Source organism: Sphaerodactylus townsendi, linkage group LG05 (genome assembly GCF_021028975.2).
Source record: "Sphaerodactylus townsendi isolate TG3544 linkage group LG05, MPM_Stown_v2.3, whole genome shotgun sequence".
In the NCBI taxonomy this organism is placed as follows: domain Eukaryota; kingdom Metazoa; phylum Chordata; class Lepidosauria; order Squamata; family Sphaerodactylidae; genus Sphaerodactylus; species Sphaerodactylus townsendi.
Window position 1 is genome coordinate 76550495 of NC_059429.1, and position 24009 is coordinate 76574503.

At 42.4% G+C, this 24009-nt stretch overlaps 1 protein-coding gene across 1 annotated transcript in view; it reads left to right on the forward strand.

The window, feature by feature from the left end:
• The window catches only part of ELOVL1 (ELOVL fatty acid elongase 1), a 41507-nt gene that overhangs the window by 11076 nt on the left and 6422 nt on the right, over positions 1-24009 (forward strand). The window contains exons 2-6 of the mRNA XM_048497391.1: positions 11204-11271; positions 17401-17591; positions 19674-19754; positions 19976-20032; positions 20396-20501. Of these exons, the coding sequence (XP_048353348.1) occupies positions 11226-11271; positions 17401-17591; positions 19674-19754; positions 19976-20032; positions 20396-20501 (481 nt within the window). The 5' untranslated portion in view covers positions 11204-11225. The remainder of the gene's footprint in view (positions 1-11203; positions 11272-17400; positions 17592-19673; positions 19755-19975; positions 20033-20395; positions 20502-24009) is intronic.

Sequence of the window (24009 nt, forward strand, 5' to 3'; positions counted from 1 at the left end):
ACAGTGGGGAGATCCTAGGGCCATGGTGGCAAACCTTTGGCACTCCAGATGTTATGGACTACAATTCCCATCAGCCCCTGCCAGCATGGCCAATTGGCCATGCTGGCAGGGGCTGATGGGAATTGTAGTCCATAACATCTGGAGTGCCAAAGGTTCACCACCACTGTCCTAGGGATTATTGGAATGATGCATTGCATTTAAAGTGAAGTAACACCCCCACTGGGTCCTTGTGGATACAATAGAAAGCTTGAACTAGTTCAGTGGGAGTCCAGTGTACTGTGTGACCAGCGCTGTGTTTGAGATGTAGGGGAAATGCATACGAATGGCACCTCTCTGTCTGTAAGGGTTGCTTCTCATTCCAAAGCTGCTTGTTCTCTGTTGCTCTGGTTGGCTTGTGTTGCCCCTCTTGGCAGCACAGTCCTAGAAGCATTCCAATTCCCTCCCTCATCACTGAGCATCAATATGCTATTGAGAGATTCCTCCCTGCTGCCATGTGGGTGGCAGTACCAGGCACACAACACTTCTATGCAAGCCACTCACGTGGGTGCTGGGCTTTGTGTTGTTCATTTTGGAACCTCTGTGGGTTGGAGATGCAACTACTCTGGAAGCCTGACACATCTCTTATGGTGATGCAAGGACTCTGTCTGCAGAAGTCAGTGGAGCTGGAATTCAGGGATAAAAGGTTTCAGCTATAAAGGCAGAAACATAACTGGAATCAATTCCAATTATGTTTTTAATGGACCACTCCATGGGAGCACCCAGGAAGGGGTTGGGGTGTTTGGTTCATAGATATAGCTTTAATCCCTTGATACATCATCCTGGGAAATGGATGATTTCCAGACTCCTGGATGTTGTTTCAGCCTTCATTCTTTAATTATGGAAATAGAAAAATGGTGGCCTTGGCTGCTGGGTCTTCTACACATGTTGTGTGCTTTGACTTGGATGCTGCAGGGAAATGGTTTTTATCCCATTCCCACAGCACAGTGGGAGTCCAGTGTACTGTCCACCTTCCAGCTTTTTCTTTTTTCTTTTTTACTTTTGTTTTTACTTTTTTATTAATTAAAGGAACAGACGTAAAGTAGGAAATAGAGATTTAGATCATTTTCATCATAAAATAAACTGTATGATACTTGATAACTGCAGTAATAATTTTAACCAGTATGGTAGAACAAATAGTGATAAAGTAAAAACTTGAATTGGTGATTATTATACGTCTAAACATTAATTTTCAAAAATAATCCCCAGATATTGAAAAAGAAGTTAATGTATTATTATCATCTATATGTTAGATATTTAAGTGTTCCAGCTTTCCCATCTTTTATGTTTTCGTTCCAAAATCTTCTTTACTACAGTCATTTTGGATTGATCACAGCAAAACTAGGGAAATCACAATTTTCTAGTTCTGTCCACATTAGTGCAATTTTCCATTCCCTGGTCTCTCACAGTGACTGTTCACCCCCACACACATCACCAGAGGGGCTTTTTTGTTTGTTTTAAATCTGAATACAGAATCTATATATGACAATATAACATTACATTTGTATTCAAATTGTCAATTAAAAACCCTGGAAAAAGTGGGGCGCAGGGATGGCTGCCCATACAGAGGTCCTGTTGTTCCTGTGCTGAACTGATAACAAGGAGATTGGTGAAAATTATTGTGTGGAAGAGGTCCTCACTTTACATGCTGTGTTTGAACCTCATTTTAATAAGGTGGAGAGAGGTCACTATCAATGTATTTCTGTTGCTTAAGCCTAGATTGCCATTCAGTTCTCCCACCACTTCTAAAAAAAAACAGCCAGTAGAGGCAGAGGAACATTTTTACCAAGGCTGCCCTTCCAGTCCAACCTGTTTGATAACTTTGTTACGTTTCAGGACCAGGAATATGTAGTGCTTGGGCAATCCTACATGGTCTTCAGTGTATGGAAACAGGCCTCTGGGATCATCGCTAGTCTCCATCGTCACTTCCTAGTTTACTCAGAAAGGATTATTTCCTTAGTCTGAGTGATTGTAGGGTACCATTGCCATGCAGGCTGCAGTGTGGGTTTGGCACTCTGTGTAGAAGAGTGCTAATCAGAATTGTGTCCTGCTCTTAAACAGGCTACTCAAGTTTGTGCCCATATTTGATGGAACAAGCACAACAATTCCTGTAAGTTTGTGCAGTGCTGATTTGGCATGAAAGAAATCTGGGGTTTATGTATGTTGTGTGCAAGGTGTGGTGCTTAGGTCCGGCCAGATGTGCTTTTTATTTTTTAACAGATGAGGTTATATGTGATTGTTGAAGTATAGGAATTAGTGGTTTATTACAAGTTCCTTGGTTGGGATGCCCATATGCTATGTCTAGGTAAGAAGGGGGGGGGGGGGTTGGCAGGTAATCTGCTTGCTTCTCAGCAGATGGGTTAGGCTACATATTTATTTTATCATGCTCAGTATCTTTTAGCTGTGTGAAATTGGTTTTTCTGATTGAGCTATGGCTGTATGAATGGTACATAAGAATAATGCATTCTGAAGTGGCTCTAAGTTCCTCTGTGAAACTTTATCTAGCCTGTTTAAATGTCTTCCTAGTACTTTGCAGAGGGAGCTTTACCTCAACAGTCTAATTAAAGGTAGAACTCAGCTGGTCATAATGGTTTGTGGTTTGTGTTGTTATAGCTCAGTGATAGCGAACGTTTTTGAGACCAAGTGCCCAAATTGGAACCCAAAACCAACTTATTTATCGCAAAGTGCCAACACGGCAATGTAACCTGAATACTGAGGTTTTTAGTTTAGAAAAAATGGTTGGCTCTGAGGTGTGCATTACTCGGGAGTAAGCTTGGTGGTAGTCATTGGCTTTGGTTTGAAGCAACTGTGCAACTCTTCCAATGAGTGACTCACGACCCTAGGAGAGTTTACTCAGAAGCAAGCCCCATTGCCAGCAACCGAGCTTACTCCCAGGTAAAGGATCGTGCTTTAGTTCTTCACCTGAAAATCAGTGGGGTTTAACAGCGCTTAACAGGGTTACCTACACGGCTTTCCCAAAACTAGGTCTTAGTTTTAATGCTAATACCCAGCGGCCCATTGAGTGGCCAGCCTAGATGTGTGTGTGTGAGGGGGGGTCGCTGACATTTCCCCACGTGGCGTACTCCTGACCCCTTTGCGTGTGCCCACAGAGGAATACCAAGGTGCTCTTGAGTGCTACCTCTGACACCCATGCCATAGGTTTGCCACCACTGTTATAGCTGTAGGTCCGTTCTCTCTCCTCCCCATCAAGATTTTCACAATTGGGACAGCTGACGGTATAAGCGTTGAAAGCTCTGTAAAACAGAAACACATTATAGTTCCCAGAAACAAAAACAACAGCTTGTCGCTAGTTCTTAGCATACAGAGTTTACACCTACTTTCCTGCACCATGTTTTCCTGTTCTTAATCTCCTTCTGATTTTCAAGAATACTTTTCTAGTTCTCTCCAGTTTTTGTTTTCCTTAATTCTCCTGTTGTTTCCTAGTCATGTCAGTGCTATTTTTCCTCTAGTAGTGATGTTTGGAGGTTCTTTTCAGTAAACCCAAGGACATTTCTGTAGTATTTGCTTCATAACTGTAGTATTTGCTTCATAACTATTTAATTAGTATGATGATGGTGCCATATTGGAAACATTCCAACCAGTCTTGCTTGTTATCTGTGGGTATGAGACTGGATAACTTTTTAAAAAACTTATGTTGAAGTTGGCTTTTTAAGGGTTTAATCATACATGAAGCCTTCTATACTAAATGGTTCTTCATGGATGAATGTCATCTTGTGTACCTGGTCTTAACTAGATTTTAAGTCAGTGTATCTAATTGCTGTCATCTTGAATTCATGTTTTCCTTTATTGTGCTACTTATAAGTACAGAAAAACTACGTGCAACAAAGATGATTAGAAGTTCCTTCCCTGTGAGGAAAGGCTGACAAGTCTGAGATGTCTCAGTTTAGATTAGAGACCACTTAAAGGGGATAGAGGTATTATGCATAGGGTGGAGAGAGTTGACACAGATAACTTTTTCTTCCTCTCCCAAATACTTGAACCCGAAGGTATCCAGTGATGCTGATGGGCAGTAGATTCAGGATGGACCAAAGAAAGTACATCTTTGTACAGAAAGTGCTTAAAATGTGGAGCTCTCTGCCAGAAGTTGTTGTGATGGCCACAGGCATAGGCAGCTTTAAAAACGGGATAAAACAGGTTCATGGAGGGTATGCCTATCAGCAGCTGCTAGTCATGGTCTGTTCCCCCATAATAAGCAACTGATAATTTATGCTGTTTTGCCACAAATGGCCTAAATTGCTCATGTAGTTTTCCCATTGGCCATCCCCTCCATGCCCAATTCAAAACCCGAGCAATGACAGGGTCCTTTGCTGACTTTTCTGCTATTTCTGCCACTTGCAATGGAGGTTCAGGTAACAATTCCAACATTAAAGACCTCTAATAATGGGGAGTGATCTTCCTCCTCCCTTTGACCAGGTAAACGACTTAATGCATATACATGGCTAATCTGCTTACCCAGCCAATGCTGCAACACGTAATCATATGCAACACGTAATCATTTAGAAACATTGCCCACTGAAGCATTCTAGGGGACAATATCTGTAGTGTCTGGCACTCTGATGAAAACAATCCCAGCAATAGTTTATGATCTGTTACAATAAGAAAGGGCTGCCCATATACATAATCATGGAACTTCTTAACTCCAGTCACAATTGCCAGTGCCTCCTTATCAATTAGTGCATAATTTCGCTCAGTTGCTGACAATGTTCTAGAATAATATGCAATTGGAGCTTCATGCGAATCTTCCAACTGATGGCTCAATACTGCTCCCACTCCATAAGGTGAAGCATCACAAGTTGGAATTAATGGCTTCCTTTCATCAAAATGAACCAATACACTTTCTGATGACTACATTTTTTTACATTTTGAAAAGCTTTTTCTACTGGGGGGGAAGACATCTTGCATGAGATATGCTCTTCACCACTTGCAGAGAGGCAGGACCAATCAAAAATCTTTAACGTCATTTCCTGCAGAGGTCCTCAAGGTCAATTCCCTTCAGTATTGTTCCTGCCCCTGGGTGATATCAGTAAGATACTCTCCTGATGATCCCTCCCAGGTTTGGTGACGTTTGGTTCAGGGGATCCAAAGTTATGGACCCTCAAAGGTGTAGCCCCCATCTCCTATTAGCTCCCATTGGAAACAATGGAGAATGGGGCACCCCCTTTGGGAGTCCATAACTTTGGACTCCCTGAACCAAACCTCACCAAACTTGGGTGATAGCATCAGGAGAGTCTAAAGGCTGCTCCCTCTGCAGGCCAAAAACGGAAAAAACACTGAAAATACAAAAAATCCCACAAACGAACCTGCAGTTTTTGCGCCCCCCACAAGGGGGCGCCCTGGGCAACTGCCCGCTTTGCCCAATGGGAGGGACGCCTCTGCCTCTACAGGAAATGACGTTAAAGATTTTTGATTGGTCCTGCCTCTCTGCAAGTGGTGAAGAGCATATCTCATGCAAGATGTCTTCCCTTCCCTCCAGTAGAAAAGCCCTTCATGGTGAGTATCCAATGGACTCTTCATGCTGACTTGTCCATTGCCACAAAGCCTGCTTATCTAACAAGTGATGTAATGGCTTTGCTACCGTAGCCTTATGCTCCAGGAATGAATGATAAAAATTCAAAAGTCCCCAAAATGCCTGCAATTCCTGTCTTGCCTTTGGCACTGGGGTATTCTGGATCACCCTTACTTTTGCGGATGTCAGGTGGATCCCCTCTGTGTCTATCATATACCCCAAAAACTCTTATTTGTGATATTTCAAACACACACTTTTCCTGCTTCAGGCGTAATCCCACATCTTAGAAACACTGCAGTACTTCCCATACCATCAATTCCTTCTCAGACATACTCATAATCAAGACATCATCGAAATATGGTATGACTCCTGGCAGATTTCTTAATATCTCCTCCATTAAGAGCTGTACTCACCCCAAATTGTAACAGTTTTACCTTGAATGTCCCCCTATGAGTCACTATAGTCCGGGCTTCCGCCGTAGCATCATCCATCCCTAACTGCTGGTATGCCTGCGCTAAATCTAATTTTGCAAAAACCTCTCCTGCCAGTGTTGATAACCACTGACTCACCACTGGCACTGGATAGCAGTGCTTCTGGAGAGCCTTATTGATTCTAAATTTATAATCAGCACAAATGCTCACCTCTCTATTAACTTTCAGGAGGGTAACAATTGGAGTTTCCCATCTCACATACATAACTGACTTCAGTATTCCTTGTTCTACTAATCCCGTGGTGGCGAACCTTTGGCACTCCAGATGTTATGGACTACAATTGGCCATGCTGTCAGGGGCTGATGGGAATTGTAGTCCATAACATCTGGAGTGCCAAAGGTTCGCCACCACTGTACTAATCGAACTAATTCAGCATCAATCTTAGATCGCAAAGCGAATGGAACTCACCATGGTTTCAAGCATACTGTAGCTATTGTGGGGTCAAGACATAATGATAAGGGTGGACCCCTATATACTGTCCCAATCCCTCAGCGAACACATTTTTAAAGTCTTCAAACAGTAAATCCCATTTTGCTTTACTCACCCCATGTATTCCTGTAATCACAATTCCCAGCCTTCCAAACCAGTCCAGCCCCAGCAGACTAGTATGCCTCCCTTCCACTGCCAGCAATTGTAACCATCCTTCAAACATGATATTTCACCCGCGCATCACACATGCCCACCATGGGTATTCCATTTCCTTGATAATCAGTCATCAAAAGATCTCATATTCAAATTTCCCTGAGAACAGAATGTTTTATATGTGTCCCGTGAGACAATGGAAAATGCTGAAACCAGAAACTACTTCTATCACACAAGGGACATCCTGTGTCCTCACAGTCACTGTCAACTTCCACTAGATTACTGGCTACACATGGTTGATCACATCTGCTGAATACCGTAGTTGCATGATATTTGTCCCATTTGGCCTGTCAGGGCACGCTTATAAGGTCCTGGTAAGGGTTGACTGTCTTGGCCTGAGTCACTTGACATTGGTACAGAAGGTGTGGCCAAATAAGGCTTTTCCATTGCTTGATTAATTAGGGGGTAACCACAAGGCGCCTGTACAGAAGGTGTGGCCAAATAAGGCTTTTCCATTGCTTGATTAATTAGGGGGTAACCACAAGGCGCCTGTACAGAATGTGTGGCCAAGTAACTGGGAGAATGACTCATGGCCCTTCTCCCTGTTCCTTGATCTCTTTTCACTTTGCATATTCTTTCAAAGTGCCCCCAACGTTTACAACCCCCCCCCCCAGTGCCTCTTTAAATTTACAAGCCTGCCTCTCATGTTGCCCACCATAACTTTCACATTTTACTGTTACCAACATTCCTCTCTGCTTTGACCCTCCTACCGTTCTCATTGTGCCATGCTGCAGTCTCTGAACTTCTATATTTCTTGGGTAACCAGTTCCACCACCAGCTGTTTGCTTCTGGCTCTGTGGGCTTCTGGCTTGTCTCACTTCCCGGGTGGAAGCCGCAGCAACTTCAAACATCAAAGCTTCTTCATATGCCATTTGAAAGGTTAAATCCTTCTTTGCAAACAGCAACTTTTGCAGTGGCACCTCTCTCAAGCCACAAACTAAACAGTCCTATAACATTTCTTCTAAATTAGAGAAATTGCAATATTGGACTAAGCGTCTCAACTCTGCTACGTGTTCCATGATGCTTTCTGTTGCCTCTTGATCTCGTTTATGTAAAAAAAAACTGGGTAACCAGTTCCACCACCAGCTGTTTGCTTCTGGCTCTGTGGGCTTCTGGCTTGTCTCACTTCCCAGGTGGAAGCCGCAGCAACTTCAAACATCAAAGTTTCTTCATATGCCATTTGAAAGGTTAAATCCTTCTTTGCAAACAGCAACTTTTGCAGTGGCACCTCTCTCAAGCCACAAACCACAAACCTCTCTCAAGCCACAAGCCACAAACTAAACAGTCCTATAACATTTCTTCTAAATTAGAGAAATTGCAATATTGGACTAAGCGTCTCAACTCTGCTACGTGTTCCATGATGCTTTCTGTTGCCTCTTGATCTCGTTTATGTAAAAAAAATCCGTATAGCTATCTTGACAGCTGGGGAATACAATGACCCCTTCAAGCAGCTGCTATTTCTTCATATGATGTTGCTGATAATTTCTTCGGAGCTATCAAAGCTGTAGCCAAATCAAAAACCTCCCTCTCCACAAAACACTAAAAAAAAACCCTGCACGTTTCCTCTCTGGTTCAACTACACCATTTGCCAGTAGATAAAATTCTAATCTGGCTTCATAATTCTGCCACTTCAAAGGAAATTCCAAGTTAAATTCTTCCATTTGTCCTTGGAAAGCCATAATTCACTAACAACTCAATGTCCGTTCTTCACAATCTCCCAGACTCTCCAAGCATAAATCCCATCCTCGTGGCCAATGCAATATTCAAAGATCCAAGAGAATGAGGTTAAAACACAGCAGTTTATTCCGAACAGCTGCACTCGTTAAATACCAAATGCTGACTGTTAATTACATCTTAACTATGGCAACTGCTTTGGGTCAATACACTACAATATAAAAACAAGTAAATGTTCTACTCTTGCTTTTGTATTAAATGAAGAAAATGCATGTGCATTCCCTTTTTACACAAGGCAGTATGTGATGTTTCCTATCATAAGTCTTCAGAATACTCATTGATCTTCAACCATTCAGTATCAGGAACCCACTTTTAGCTCTAAGGAGACCCAAGGAACTGCCTGCGTATGGCAGGAAGGGGAGGACCCAGAGATATAATCCCACTAACGTCAAACCAGGACCATGGGCAGCAGACCAAAAGAGCTGGAGATAGGGAAAAAAGATTGAGCACCATAGTGAACAACAGCCCAAGGGTTAAAGCCATGGACAGATACCTTCCACCACTGATAGCACAATCCTATACAAAATTACTGTAGTCTAAAACCATTGAAATCCATGGGCTTAGATTCGAGTAACTCTGTACAGGATTGCAATGTGAACGACTGTACCTTATTGTCTGGAGTCAGCCTCCTGCCCAGACTCCCGGACAGGGTTACCCCTGCCCTAACCCCACAGTGCAGAAGAGGAAGATCCTTCTAAAGGTGTGACCAGCACTGGACCATACTGGGATGGCCACCAAAGGGGCCATACCTAAGCAGAGTGGCTGGGTGGCACTTGCCTGGGCTGGTGCCAGTCCCAACTCTGAAAGAAAAAGATACAACAGCACCAAAGGTGTCAGGCCAAGCCAGAATGCAGTGGGAAATCTAGCTAAGGCCAGCCCCAATGCCAATGATAACTGGTGTGTTTGTTCAACAGGAAACTCTTTTATGACCAACCTCTGCCCTGGGCAAAGGCACTATGAGAGGGAAGGAGACAGTACTGCTCATCTGAGCTGGGAAGGACAGTGGTCAATAGAGAGAAAGGGAGGAACATGGGAGATGGAATGAAGACAATTTTGAGGGAGATCAGCAGTCGAGAGACCATTGATAGGGAAACAAGGACATGAAGGGGTAGAGTGACGAGGTATAAGAAGGGAGACTTCCCAAATTGCTAGAGAGGAAGGTGGTTGAAGATTCTCCCCAAATGAGAACCTGTTAGCCATTGGAAAGGTGGAATTTCTGGAGGCTTCTGCACCCATTCTGAGTTCAGGGAAGGAAGTAAAGAGGGCAGAAACCACAATGGAGGAGCAGAGGGTAGGATAGGCTTTGGATAGGCATTGCACTTATTGTCCTGCTGTTCTTTTTGTATGGGGCTCCAGCTTTCTATGCAGAATCAAGTACTTAAAAAACACTGAAAAATTATGGTGGCTCTGTAAAGGCTCACGACCCACCAGATAGGGCTCTGTGGCCCCTCATATGACTGGGTTGAAGAAGACAGCGGCTGTGGATGATTTTGGTGTTGGCCATGTGTTGTTGAATATGAATGAATGAGTCGTACAGTCCTTTAGTTTGGAGTCTTGGTGTGGTGTAGGTAATTTTACATCTGTCTTATCACAGTTGAGTTGATGCTTGATTTAAGCTCAGTTCTGCTTTTTGGATATTATGTACCTTTTTGATACTTTGATATTGGATCCACCAATCTTCTTTGTTTGCTTTGAATTAGCTACAAGATTTATGAAAGGAGACTTTGTGTGAGCATGTATGTAGGTATGCCCAACTTATAAAATGCTAAAACAGCTGTGTGACTCCCCAGTCAGATACATAAATATTTCAAGAACTTTTTTTTGATGAAGGCTACAGTAATGATCCTATAACCATCTTGAGATATTTGGGTTGAGCATATTCTTCTAGGTGGAGCTAGAAGCTGTAAATAAAGAGAAGGGTTGTGCTTTGGAAGCTGATGCAGTAACATAGGAACAACTTCTGGACTGCCTTATCTCTCACTCTACATTGGGGAGGGGTATCCTGTGCTGGTGAGTGAATGGTATGAGAAGGGTGTTGCCTGTTTCCTTTTCTTTGGGCTGATGGTGTGTAATGAAGAGCTGGGCTGGGTCTGGAGCTAGCTATTGTTGCAGAATAGCTTCCACCAAACCGAAGGTGATGCACTGTAGTGTCTCCTAATTCTTTTTGGGAAAGATCATATATACACAGCATGTGTTAGTACTGACAACCATTTTTCAATTATTTCAGATGGTGGGCTTTGCTAGACTGAGACAGTGACAGTGCCTAGACTGAGACAGTGATGCCTGTTCCTGATTGAGTGTGTTTTTGCCAACTAAAGAGGCATCAGTTTTGTTGCGAGTAGCTTAGAGTTGGTTCAGATAGGAGAACACCCACAGTATCTTGGTGATTGTGTTGCCTGGTAGGGCAAAGGGTTCGACATTTCATGGTAGTCCTTTTCTACTTATTTAGCTAGCTGTAGCAGAAACGGTAAACTTCCAGTTGAGATGTCTTGGAGCATATTTAATGGTATTTATACCATCTATATAATAATATATAATGCTGACTTACTGATGCACAAATAAACGCTGATGAATTTGTCTATTTAATGGGGGGAAATTTGATATGAATGGTAAATGAAAAATGGTCCAAAAATAAAGACCAGAGTGAGGCTGGGGTGATTCATGCAAAGGGGAAACAAGATGAAATGTGGATGTTCAAATGGAAGCAAACTTGCAGAATTGAGTAATGTTCCTATCACAATTTGAATGACCCATGTTGTTTCTCCTTGTACAGAACAGCTGCTGGTACTGCTGCCATGGACTCACTGGTGAATATGTATGAAGGCTTCCTGGAGGGAGCAGGTGAGCTTTGCTTGTTCAGCCAAGGGGCTGAATAGCATAAACCTTGCTTAATATGTACTTAATGAATGGAGAATGTGCACTGATACTGAGGTATTGTGGGCAGAGGGAAATATTATGATAGGAGTTGAACTGAAGCAGGATGAGGGGAAAGAAGTTGATATATTATATCCTGCAGCCAACGTGCTGTCCTTCTGGCAGCTTCCCAGATATTAGGAGGAGAGTACTGAGGCTATGGAAAAGGATGTGGGTTGTTGGATAGGACAGGCACATCCCCGGCATGAAGCCACACCTCAGGGAGGCTTGCAGCTTAACTGTACTCCAGTTTGTGCAGTGGTGGCTGTTCCCAGCTCAGAACTATGTGCCAGCCACAATTCCTACAGAACAATAGCCTTACTGATTTTCCTGGAATATAGGGCAGGTACCACATTGAGGAATGGTGATGAGAAGATCCACAGATGACGTATCAATAGGCATAGATGGCCCCCGAGCCGCTAAGTGAGTTCAGTTCAGTTTCAGTCTGCGTGGTCTTTGTTGCCCTGATTGAAAATCTATGCTGGGTGAATGACAGTGCAGGAGGCCAGAGTACATCTCTGTTGATTTTCCTGGACCTCTTGGCAGCTTTGATATAATCCATTGTGTCATTGTTCTGGAGAGGCTGGCTGGGTTAGAAATAAGGATCCTGTTCATATATGGCTGGCTAGTTCCTGGGGGTAAGGGGATTGCATGTTGGTTCCATGGCATTTATGCTTTGGGTTCCCTCAGGGGCCATTTTTTCTTCTGTATTTTAACATCTGCATGGGGCCGTTGGGAGAAAATATTTGAGGATGAATAATAATGTGCCACTAATCTGAACATGACCCACAGCTCTGTTTCTCTCTAACACCTGAGTGGGGAGGGTCTGTGTTAGTTTTGCACAAATGCCTGAAAAAGTAATGGAATGGATGAGGGCATAAGCCAGTCAAGAATAAGGTGCTATTTGTCAGAGAAGAAACTGCTTGAGGGTTGGTCTGACCAGGAGGAGATTTCACACCCCATGAAGGAACAGATTCATGGTTTGGAGGTGTTGCTGGATCCAGGTATACAGTTGGAAGTTCAAGTCTCTTATATATAATACAAAACACCTTTTACTAGCTTTGGTTGATAGGCCAACTATGTCTGTTCCTCAGAAAGTATGATCTGTCCAAAGTGATCCATTCTCTGATGACATCCAGGGTAAATTACCATGATGTACTTTATGTAGGGCTGAAATTGAAAACTTTGGAAACTTCAGTTGATCCATAATTACATAACTAGTCTGTTTGGATAGAAGGATTATATCATTTCTGTGCTGACAGGTTTACTTTAGTGGCCTGTTTGTTTCCAGGCATAATTCAGAGTTCTGGTTGTTACTTTTAAAGACTTGAATGCTGTGATTCTGGGTGCTTACAAGTCTGCCTCCTCCTATATTGTGTACATCAAGCCCTAATCTGTGCCCATGCCACAGTGGTAAGGTGAGAGGCAAACCGAGACAGAGTTTTTTCAGTGGTAGTGTCTCACCTTTGAAATTCCATACCCATTGAGGCTTTCTGTCCTTTATGAACTAGGTCAAACATTGAACTTTACCTTGGCTTTTATTTATTTACTATATACTATACATATATATTTCTTTCTGGCCTCATGAGGGCCAACAAGAGAACTAACAGATTAAAAACCCCAAAGTTTAAACCAAAGTTAAAATATACATACAAAAATATAAAAGCAACAATTAAAATGTAGGGTGGGAAGGAGGGATCCTTAAGAGAATGCCGTTTGAACTAAAAAACCCCCCTTCATTCACTGGTAGAAGATTGCAACAGAAAAGCACAAACCGAGTCTCAGTGGAGAGATGTTCTAAGCTTAGTTCCATGACTGAGAAAGCTGTCTCCTGAGTTGCCCCCCTTTAATCTCAGAAGGCAGGGGGACCCAAATCACGGCCTTGGAAGATTACTGTAGTGATCAGGTAGGTTTGTGAGGAAGTTGATGGTTTTTCTGGTATTGTGGTCTCAATCCATATGGAGTTTCAACATCATTATCTTGAATTGTGCCTGGAAACAGATTGAGAACCAATATAGACAGGCCAAGATTGAAGTGATAGGGTCTCTACAATCCCCTCTGACCAACATCCTGGCTGTAGCATTCTGCACCAACTTAAGTTTCCAAACAGTTTCCAAGCACTGCCTCACATAGAATACATTGCGGCAATCTAATTTAGATGTGATTAGGACATGAACCACAGTGGCCAGATCTTTTCTGCCAGGAAAGACTGCAGTTGGCTAACCTGTTGAACCTGAAGCTGGTAAGATACATTTTTGTCCACAGCTGTCATCTGTTTACTTAGCAATAGGTTTAATAGCACCTCCAAAGTATGGACATATTCCTTCCAGGAGAGCGCAGCCCCATCCTGAACAGGTGACTGATTAACATTTCCATCTTCTTGGAATTAAGTTTCAGTGTATTAGCCTGTTTCCTGCAAAATGGTCTCCAGGCACCAGTTTAGGTTTCTGCAGACTCTATAGAATCATCTGGATAGATAGAGCTGAGCGTTCTTTATTTAATGATGATAGGTTGGACAAGAGCAAAACACCAAAATACTCAGGAATAAGACCTGAGGCCCCAAGGTAACAAGGCATCATCACGTCCTTTGAACTAACCCTTCAGCCAACAGACCAAGGGGCAGAGCACTACCAAGTCTTAATCAAGAAGTCAGCCCTGCAAGGTAGAACACTTGCCAGCTGAGTTCCACAAAAAAATTTATCTGGTAGCTGAAGCCAATAAAGGACTCAAGTACTGGATTCAAAGTGAAGCCCCCATACCCAGAAACACCACAAAATATAATAAGGTTTATTAAAGAAACAAAAATCTCTGGATGATTCGTGTAGATGTTGAAAAGCATATAGGACAAGATGGAGCCTCGCATGACTCCAAAAGCTAAGGAGCTGAGTAGCAGTCCCTCAGCATCACCTTCTGAAACCTATCCTCCAAGTAGTAGTTGAACTACTACAAAACAGTGCCTCCTGGTCCTAGGCCAGAAAGGTGGTCCAGAAGGATGCCATGATCGATGGGACCGAAAAGCAGTTGCATTAACAGGGCTATCTTCTCTCTGTCCATCTCTGGTGCAGGTCATCCACCAGGGCAACCAAGGTTGTTTCAGACCCATAACCTGGCCTGAAACCAGATTGGAAAGGAATTGGAACCCATCAACTTCACTCAGGAAAGCTTCATCCAGGCCATCTTTGTTTAGTGGGGGATGCACCATAGCCTGTTTCAGGGCTGGGGTGACTGCTCCAGGTGGCATTAACTATATCCTGTTCAAGGAGAAGATCTAAGTACAGTCAGTAGTTGTTAAGCAGAAGTGAAAGTAGCATGCTTCCACAGTGTAAAATAGTCCCAAACAACTATGAGCATTATATTTCATTTTTAAGCACAGCATTTGTCAAAACCACTATTCCATGTATCAAGAGAAACTCCAAAGACCCAGCAGCAGAAGCAGGCATTTACAGACAGAGGACAGTCGCCACCATCTGTCTCCCCTCTCCCTTCTTCTCCCCATCCCCTTTTTCCCCAGGCATGGAAGCCAACAAACCCAGACCCAAGACAGGGGAATGCCTTCCAGTCATTGGCTTCAGTAATGTGAGGTTTGCACCCAGTGAGGAAGGCAGCCCAAGCTTGCTTACTTGGAAGTTGGGTTCCATAGGATTTGCTTCCCAGAAAGCTCACTTAGGATTTTAGCCTTAGTGACTGACTATGTGTTTACTTTCAAAACTTGATTAGCTGGGATTTAGTGCTAAAAGAAATATGCATAAGAACATAAGAACAAGCCAGCTGTATCAGACCAGAGTCCATCTAGTCCAGCTCTCTGCTACTCGCAGTGGCCCACCAGGTGCCATTGGGAGCTCACATGCAGGATGTGAAAGCAATGGCCTTCTGCGGCTGTTGCTCCCAAGCTTTACAGCGCCACTCTTTTGTTTACTGGGAAGTAAGTTTTACTGATCTTAATGGTGTCTTCTCCTGAGTAAGTGTGCCTAAACATTAGTTACTGCTGAGAAGTCTAAATGACACCTGTCTTTCTTGGCTTCTCCACCCTGCTCTGCAAATGGACAACAGTTTCCCTTTTCCCCAGTTTTGTTACTGCAAACATGGGCAGGAAAACAATCCTGGTTTTATTCACATTTGTTGAAGCCTCTTGAACCTAGTCAGTCAGACCTTCTTGACAGATTTGAGTAGCAAGGAATGGCAAATATCCTACAAGCAGACGATATGCCTCAAACCTCCAAGGACAATTCCCACGTCCCTGGATTGAATAAAATGAAAAGTAAGCCAAACAGCTGGACAAGTTGGCACCCTGTCACCTTCTGATTCTGTCACTGCAAAATGTTTTTATCTGCAAAGTGTTGAACAAAATGGTCACAGCAGACCACTAGACAGGCCAAATCCCAATGGATCTCTAGAACTTTGACCACTTGCAGGTCAAATTCCAATGGATTTCTGACCACAGTACTGGCCTACACTGTGCAGATCCAATAGTGGTGGCAAAGTATTTTTTTATTTGCCATTGTCATCACTACAGAGTATATTTTGAAACAGTGATTTTCAAATGGTTTTGGGCCATCACCCCCTCCCCCCCAAACACACACCTTTTTCTTGGTATTAGGTCTATTGCAAATTCAAGGCAACTTCTAACACTGTAAACACCTGTATGTATTTCACAAATAAAACATGAACTAGTAGAAGTAAACCAATTTATTGCGCTATTTAAGCAATATGAAAAGATATAGGAAGGAAAGAAGGAAGGAGAGAGCTAGAAAGAGAGAGAGAGAGAGAGAGTGAGTGCGAGAGCGAGAGCGAGAGCGAGAGAGAGAGCTTCTTATGGTAGCTTCTTTGCCGGTGGGGGAAGACCGTCCATGGCCTTTTGCAAGAGGCGTATTTACAAAAAATGGTGCCTGGGGCAAGTACTGAAATTGTACCCCTCAGCATCTGAATAGCAATAGAAATTTGTGTTGTAGCACCAACCAGAAGTCTAAAAACAGAACTGAAGCACAGCATAACATAACATAACACATTAAATGATGCAAAAATTATATCGTAGGATCCTAGTTTCAGCAAGGTATATACATCAATACAGACCAAAGTCTTTAATAATTTATCCAAGTAACTTTGTGAAACATTTAGTACAGGGTTAGGGAACCTGCGGCTCTCCAGATGTTCAGGAACTACAATTCCCATCAGCCCCTACCAGCATGGCCAATTGGCCATGCTGACAGAGGCTGATGGGAATTGTAGTTCCTGAACATCTGGAGAGCCGCAGGTTCCCTACCCCTGATTTAGTACAATGCAACTCTATTACCTGCATAGAAAAGCTTTTTTTAAAATAAATGGTTTATTAAATTCAACAACAGTTACAGAAAGAGAAAAGGTAATTAGAGTGGTTAAAATAAGTAATTCGGTTACGATTCTACAAGTTAATATGACTACAATATTTCATCTCTATTGTACAGAATTACCAAAATAAAAGTAGGAGAGAAAAAAAAGGGGGGAGGGAAGGGAAAGGATCTATTGTAGAAATTATCCAGATATGATATAAGTTTAAAAAGGAGTGGAGAGTGAAAGCAGTGTGTTACAGAAGAGAAGTAGTAAGAAACACAATTGTTGTGCTTCTTGTCCTTTTTGTCTAACATTATTGTCTATAAGGCTTCATCAGAAAAGCTTTTTTAAATAACTCAATTTTGCATAATTTGCAGAAAGATGGGAGAATAGGAGCCTTCCTGACTTCAAGCAGGCCATTCCATAAAGTGGGGGCCACAACAGAGAAGGCACTTGTATAGAACAGTTGTTCATTTGCCCATTTGCCATTGGCACCTACAGGAGACCTGGCTCCAAGTAGCAAAGCTGTCATGGCAGAGAGTTTCTACATACAGTTTTTAAATGCAAACTATAATTGGGTGGAAAATATGACACTGTTCTTCCCTTCCTCCTAGAACTGCAAGTTCTTGAGGTTGTAGTTGTATCCTAGAAGGTTGAAACTTTTGTTGAGTGCATTGGGCAGCAAATAACAGAACTGAAGAAATTTTGTGGGTTACTCTGCATGCCTCTAAACAGCTTGCTTTCCTGCAGACCCCCGGATTGCAAAGTATCCACTGATGGGTTCACCCTGGCTTATGACGGGTATCTTGCTGAGTTATGCCTACTTTGTGTTGTCACTGGGGCCACGAATCATGGCCAACCGGAAGCCTCTAAACCTCAAGGCGTTTATGGTTGTTTATAACTTCTCCATGGTAGCATTATCTATCTACATAGTTTATGAGGTAAGTCTTCTCTCTATGCTGGAGCCAATTAAAATTGTTTGTTTCAAGGCACCTCCAATCACAAATTATTAAAGCAGCGAAGATGGAGAAGTTGGGCGTTCATCAGTCACGAAGCAGGGGGCTCTACCTGGAGAATTCCACTCTATTTGTAATCATCCTACAATGTGATTATATATTCTCTATGCAGTACATAGTTAGGCATTTAAACCATGCCTAATAAAGTTTCCTGAGAAAATTCTTGACTACCCAAGCAATTTATTCCTCTGGCCAACTTCTCAAGGTTAGGGAGAATTTCTTGACTGTTAACCTGGACTGCTGGGATTTGTATTAACTGTCTCTTAAAGACTTAGTCCCTGATAGTAAAAGTAAAGTTCTCTATAACCAGAGCTGAGAGTATGGAAGAGAAATTCTATTCCCCAGGTAGGCTATTCTTAGTTCTCAAAACATAAATGTTTGCACAAACTTTCCATCACTAGAAATAGTGTTCAACCTTTCTCACCCTTTGTCCTGAGATTTCTTTGAGCATTGTCACTTTACTTTAAAAAAACCCTTTCCTTTTTTAAACAACCGTAAGTAGTAGAAACATGCTTTTTTTCAGAATGAACATTTAGTTGTTGCCCTATAGCATGTGTATTTGTTAGCCTGATAATCTGGCATTCATCTTGAAGTTGCATCTAGCCCTCATTTTATTGTGGGGAAGCATGAAAGGGGGTGGTTATTCATATCTCAACTTTCTCCCCAGTGGGGACCCAACATGGCTGACATCATTCTATTCTTCCTTTTATCCTCACAACAACAATGTGAAGAGTTAGGCTGAGTATATGCGACTGTCCCAAAATCACCCACAAATGTTTATGGTAGAGCAGGGATTCAAACCAGGATCTCCCAGATTCTAGTCCCGTGCTAACCACTACATCACACAGGACTAATTATGACTACTCAGGTTTTTTATTAGCAACTATGGGCTGCTTTGGATGTCCTATATAAGCATAAGTTACCCATACTTTCTCTTATCATACATTTGGGTTTTGGATAGAAGGACATTCCCTTTACGTAAGACACACAATCATGGAAAGAGAAAGTTCTTATCTTACCACTTCTGTTGAACGTTGAATGTTTGAAACTACCCTGAGGCTCACAGTTTGACTGGAAGATTAAGTTTGACTGAAACTTCAGGAATTTCCTAAGTACTATGAATGTTTTGCTAACATTACAGCCCATGCAAGGCCTTCTGCTAAAGACAGGATGTCAGTATAGAGAATATGATAGAATGTTCTTGTGGTTTTGAAAGGTATGTTAATCTCAACAGTTTTCTAGATTGAATACTTCTCCTGTGCAAATGACAGGTGAAAAGAGTAGTGTGTCAGGCATGGTGTGTATTTCCTGCAAGATTCTGTAACCTACATTGTATGTATATATTCTAGTTACTTAAGATCATGAGACCATATGATGTTGCATCTGTAGCATATTCTTTTACACTGAATTAAATTCTTTCAAGGCTATATCTTTTACATTTGAATTGATCAAAGAACTCTGAAATGCTCACATCTGCCTGTAAATGTGCATAATGTAACATCAGGCAGTTTTCTGTAGTATATGGGAAACGTAGCATAAATGTTTCCTTGTATGGTAAACCATTCCTTATATGGTAAACCATTCATTTTGAGTATTTGTAAGTATGCACAATATTTTAACTGGCACTCCAATTTTCTTTAATGATTTTGATAGTATCTTGTGATGGATGAAGTACATTGAGAGTTGAGTCTTAAAACATATCTCTGTACTTCAGTGGATGTTTTATAGTATATTGGAGATTAAACATTACAACAATTGGGTGTGCAAGAGCAAGTAAAATACATTTTGAAATCCTTATGGTGGGAAGATAGATATGAATATTGGTTTGATGAAAATTGCACCTCAGCTGAAAATTCCACAGGTTTTTTCTTTGCTTGAGATGGCAGTGCCCTAAGACATGTCTGAAGGGCACAAGTGGGATAAGTGAAACCACATCTAGTGCATAAGACGTCTGATTGGATCACTGGGGAAGAAGTATGTACCCTAACTGGCATCTTTTTCTTGCAGTTCCTTATGGCAGGCTGGTTGACTGGTTACTCCTGGAGGTGTGACCCTGTGGACACTTCCCAGGATCCTAAGGCACTTCGAGTAAGTTTTCTTTCCAGTACCTTGTCTTCTGCCATGGCACCCTATGCATTGTACTTTGGATGTGAACAGTGGTGGCTTCAGCATAACCCATAAACATACTAGAAAAGTTGAAGGGAACAATGGAGGGCAGAAGAGAAAATAAGGATGGGGAGGGGAGGAAGGCATGGTATAATGGGGTGAGTATGGTTGGACTCTCAGACTTCTGTTCTCTTCTTTGGTAGATGGTCCGTGTGTCCTGGATCTTTGTCTTCTCTAAGTTCATTGAACTGTTGGATACGGTAAGTGTTTCCCACTTATGCTTGTATTTCTCAGGCATCTAGAAGCTTTGACATTGATAGTCTTGGACCTATGTTCTTTGGTTTCATCAGCACTCGGGTACAAAAAATGAAGAAAATGGATGGCAGAGTAGGACTGGCTGTCAGCTTTGTCTTTCTGGGGTTAATTTGTTTTTACAAATGTGTGGTGACTCTGTACTCCAAGCCCACAGTTTAGAGAAGTTGTTCTGAGCTGGACATAATTTTTGAAACTCCTTTAAAAGGCTGCTTAGGGACTATTCAGCTGATACCATTTAAGATCTCTGTTTCTTCTGCCTTGATTTGTTGGAATAAAAATAGTCATTTTACTCTGCACTCTTAATATAGGTGATATTTATCCTAAGAAAGAAGACTGAGCAAGTGACCTTCCTGCATGTGTTTCATCACTCAGTTCTGCCGTATAGCTGGTGGTGGGGTGCCAGCTTTGGACCAGGTAAGATGGGGCAGGAAGAGGAAAAAGAGGTTGGACTTCGATGCAACTTATCTGTTATGTGAACTGAGGAATCATGATCAGTAATTCAAAACTATGGCTTCATCAGTATATAGATAACATCCCCACATATGCTAATGTTCCTATATTGGCTCTTCTGATGGATATGCATCCTTTAGTTTCTTCTTTCTGATATAATCTAGTGTGTGCTGTGGTATGTAGGAATCACCTGTTCATACTTTCCCTCTTGGGAAGCACCAAAACTGCCCTGTTCAATAATAAGCAGGCCTATTGAAAACAGACTTATATTATACACCACAGTGTTCTGTAAGTGGACAAGGAGTCAATGCATATGCATTTTTACTTTATAGTTCATCTTTCTCACTGAGATTTGAGGTGGATTAATCAGTGTAAAACAATTCATTCAAATATAATTAGAGATTTATTAAGCAATTCAAAAATTAGAAACCGCATAGAAAGGTATCAGACTTATGTCAGGCAGTGCAGAAGATGAAACTACAGAAGTAGAAGATGCAGGATAACTGCAGTAACTGCAGGATAACATGATAGATAATATCCACCATGTATGCATAGTGGTAACTTGAAATGCAGAAAAGCAATAGAACTGTGTGCTGAAAAAGGCCACATTTTCACCCAGTTCTGTCAACAACGCTTTCAGCCACAGTAACTCATTACAGGTTTCTGATATTGCACAGAATTCACCTTCGGAAGTAGACAGACTGACTGATGTCTGTCTGTGGGAGCTCCATGCTACTGGAACATTTGCATAGGTTATTACAAATCCAGTGCAGGATTTTTGGTTCTCCCCATCAGCAAAGGAGCTGTCAGTTACAGCACACAGCTTATTGCTTTGTTGTTCTGCCTTGATCAACAATCCATGATCAGCAGTACCATTGAGGTAACGAATTACACGTTTTAAGCCTTCCCAGTCATGTTGTGTTGGTTTTGCAGCATGACAGCTTAATTTTCTCACAGGAAATGCCAAATCTGGATGTGTCCAGTTTGAGATATGGATCAAACTACCCAATAATGACCTGTACAACTCTGGATTATTACACAGTTCTGTACTAGATGATTTACAGAAATCAACAGTCATGGGAGTTGCAGCAGTTTTCCTGTTATCTAATGTAGCCTTTTTCACTACGGCTTCGAGTTTTTTCTGTTGACTCATGAGGATGCTTTGTTCATTCACATTCTTGATGTCAATGCCTAGGTAATGAGTTATTTCTCCCAGGTCTTTTACCACAAAGGTTTCACACAGTTGTTTATATATTCTGTCTAACTGTTTTTCTGTCTTAGCGCACACACATATGTCATCTACATACACAAGTATGATTCCTCTTTCTACTGCTTGTCCTCTGACATATACACGTGCATCTGCAGTAGTACGGCTAAAACCACATTCCTTCAGTTTCACATTAAGGCAGCAATACCAGTTACAGCCACTTTGCATCAATCCATACAGTGAACGATGAAGTTTATACACCATATTAGGGCTATCCCCTTCATAACCACAGATCTTCACGCAGAAGATAAGCCTTCATCTTCAGGTACCAGGTCACGTAATTATGCTCTGTTAGCCGCTCAAGAGGCAAGCCAGCAAAAGACGCAGCCATGGTGCAGCCGTAAACTGTTTAGCGCACAGCAACACAAACAGTTACTCACGAGTAAAAGCAGAATCTGAGCCCATAACCTGTTGAAGCAGCGGTTACTCGGAGAAGACCACCTTGTAGGATGCAATGTAGAAAAGAACTGACAGACACACAGTCACCAGTGCAGTTCTATTTATTGCTATCCACTAACAAAGTGCTTCGCCAGACCATAGGTGTTTTCAGGCACACATCACTCTGCTGTCTGAGCTATCTATATACATTTGTGGTACCAATCAGGTGCCCTTACCTTATCAGGCTTGCACACGGTACATGCTGTGCACTCGGTACTAATCTGCATAAGCATAAGCATAAGCATAAGCATTTTATTGTCATTGTGCACGCACAACGAAATTTACAGCAGCATTCCTCGATGCACACAATTTCAGACTCATACATCATCCTCACTTCCCCTTCCTCCACCCATCCCTACACAGCCCCAAATACATCAATATGAAGCAGCGGAGTTTAGCATAGCCACAGCTCTAGAGTAGAAGCTGTCTCTAAGCCTCTTTGTCCCTAGTTCTGAGAGCCCTGTATGCGTCTACTGCCAGAATTGGTAACAGTTTGAAAGAGAGTGTGCTGGATGAGGCCGGGTCCCTCAGAATATTTTGGGCTTTTATTTGGAAGCTTCGGGAATTATAGATTTCTTCCAAGGAGGGAAGAGGGCAGCCGATAATCCTTTGTGCAGTAGTGATCACCCTTTGGAGCGCCTTCCTATTCGCCACTGTGCAACTGGAGAACCATACACAGATGCAGTAGGTTAGGACACTCTCTATAGCACAGCGGTAAAAGGACACCAGAAGTTTTCCATCTAGTTGTTGCTTCCTTAAAAGTCTCAGAAAGCACAGTCTTTGCTGGGCTTTCTTAAACACCGCAGCAGTCTGTACGCCCCAGGTCAAGTCCTCTTGAATCATGACGCCCAGAAATTTAAAACTAGCCACCAGCTCCACTTGATCTCCATTTATAGTCAAGGGCTGAATTCCTGAGCTATTCCTTCTATAGTCCACTATGAGCTCCTTTGTCTTGTTAGTGTTAAGAACCAGGTTATTTTCCCTGCACCATGAGAGCAGTCGGTCCACTTCATTCCGATAGGCAGACTCATCCCCTCCAGAGATGAGCCCCACCACCGTTGTGTCATCAGCAAATTTGATAATGGTGTTACTATGATAGACAGGAGTACAGTCATATGTATAAAGGGTGAACAGTAAAGGACTCAACACACAGCCCTGTGGCGTTCCCATATTTAGAGTAAGAACTGAGGAAACCCGATTTCCCAGTCTAACCCTCTGGGAATGTCCAGACAAGAAGTCCCTAATCCACAAACAGATTGAATGTGAGAGTCCAAGATCCACGAGTTCGTCACCAGTCTTTGTGGCGAGATTGTATTAAATGCTTGGGAACTAAAAGTCCGCATAAAAGCATTCGCTTGCATAATTCCCCTGATGTTCCAGATGCGTCAAAGCAGTGCGGGAGGCTAATGGCAATGGCGTCCTCCGGGTGAGATCTATTAGTCCGATATGCGAACTTGATGTTTATCCAAATGTATCTGGAAGGCGTTAAGAACTAATATGCCTATATGGACCAGTTTTTCTAAAACACTTCATGATGATGGGGGGGTTGGAAGTGCCACTGGTCTATAATCCCTGAAGATTGTCAGCAGGAAATCTCTTTGGTAGTGGAACAATGGTGGAAGCTTTCCAAACAAGATGGGATGGTGGACTGGGATAGAGATCGAGTTAAAGATCCCAGTAAGAAACACCAGCCAGTTGGTTAAGCCGCATTCCTTTAACACCCGACCGGGAATACCCATCCGGTCCAGCAGCCTTCGCTTGGATTCA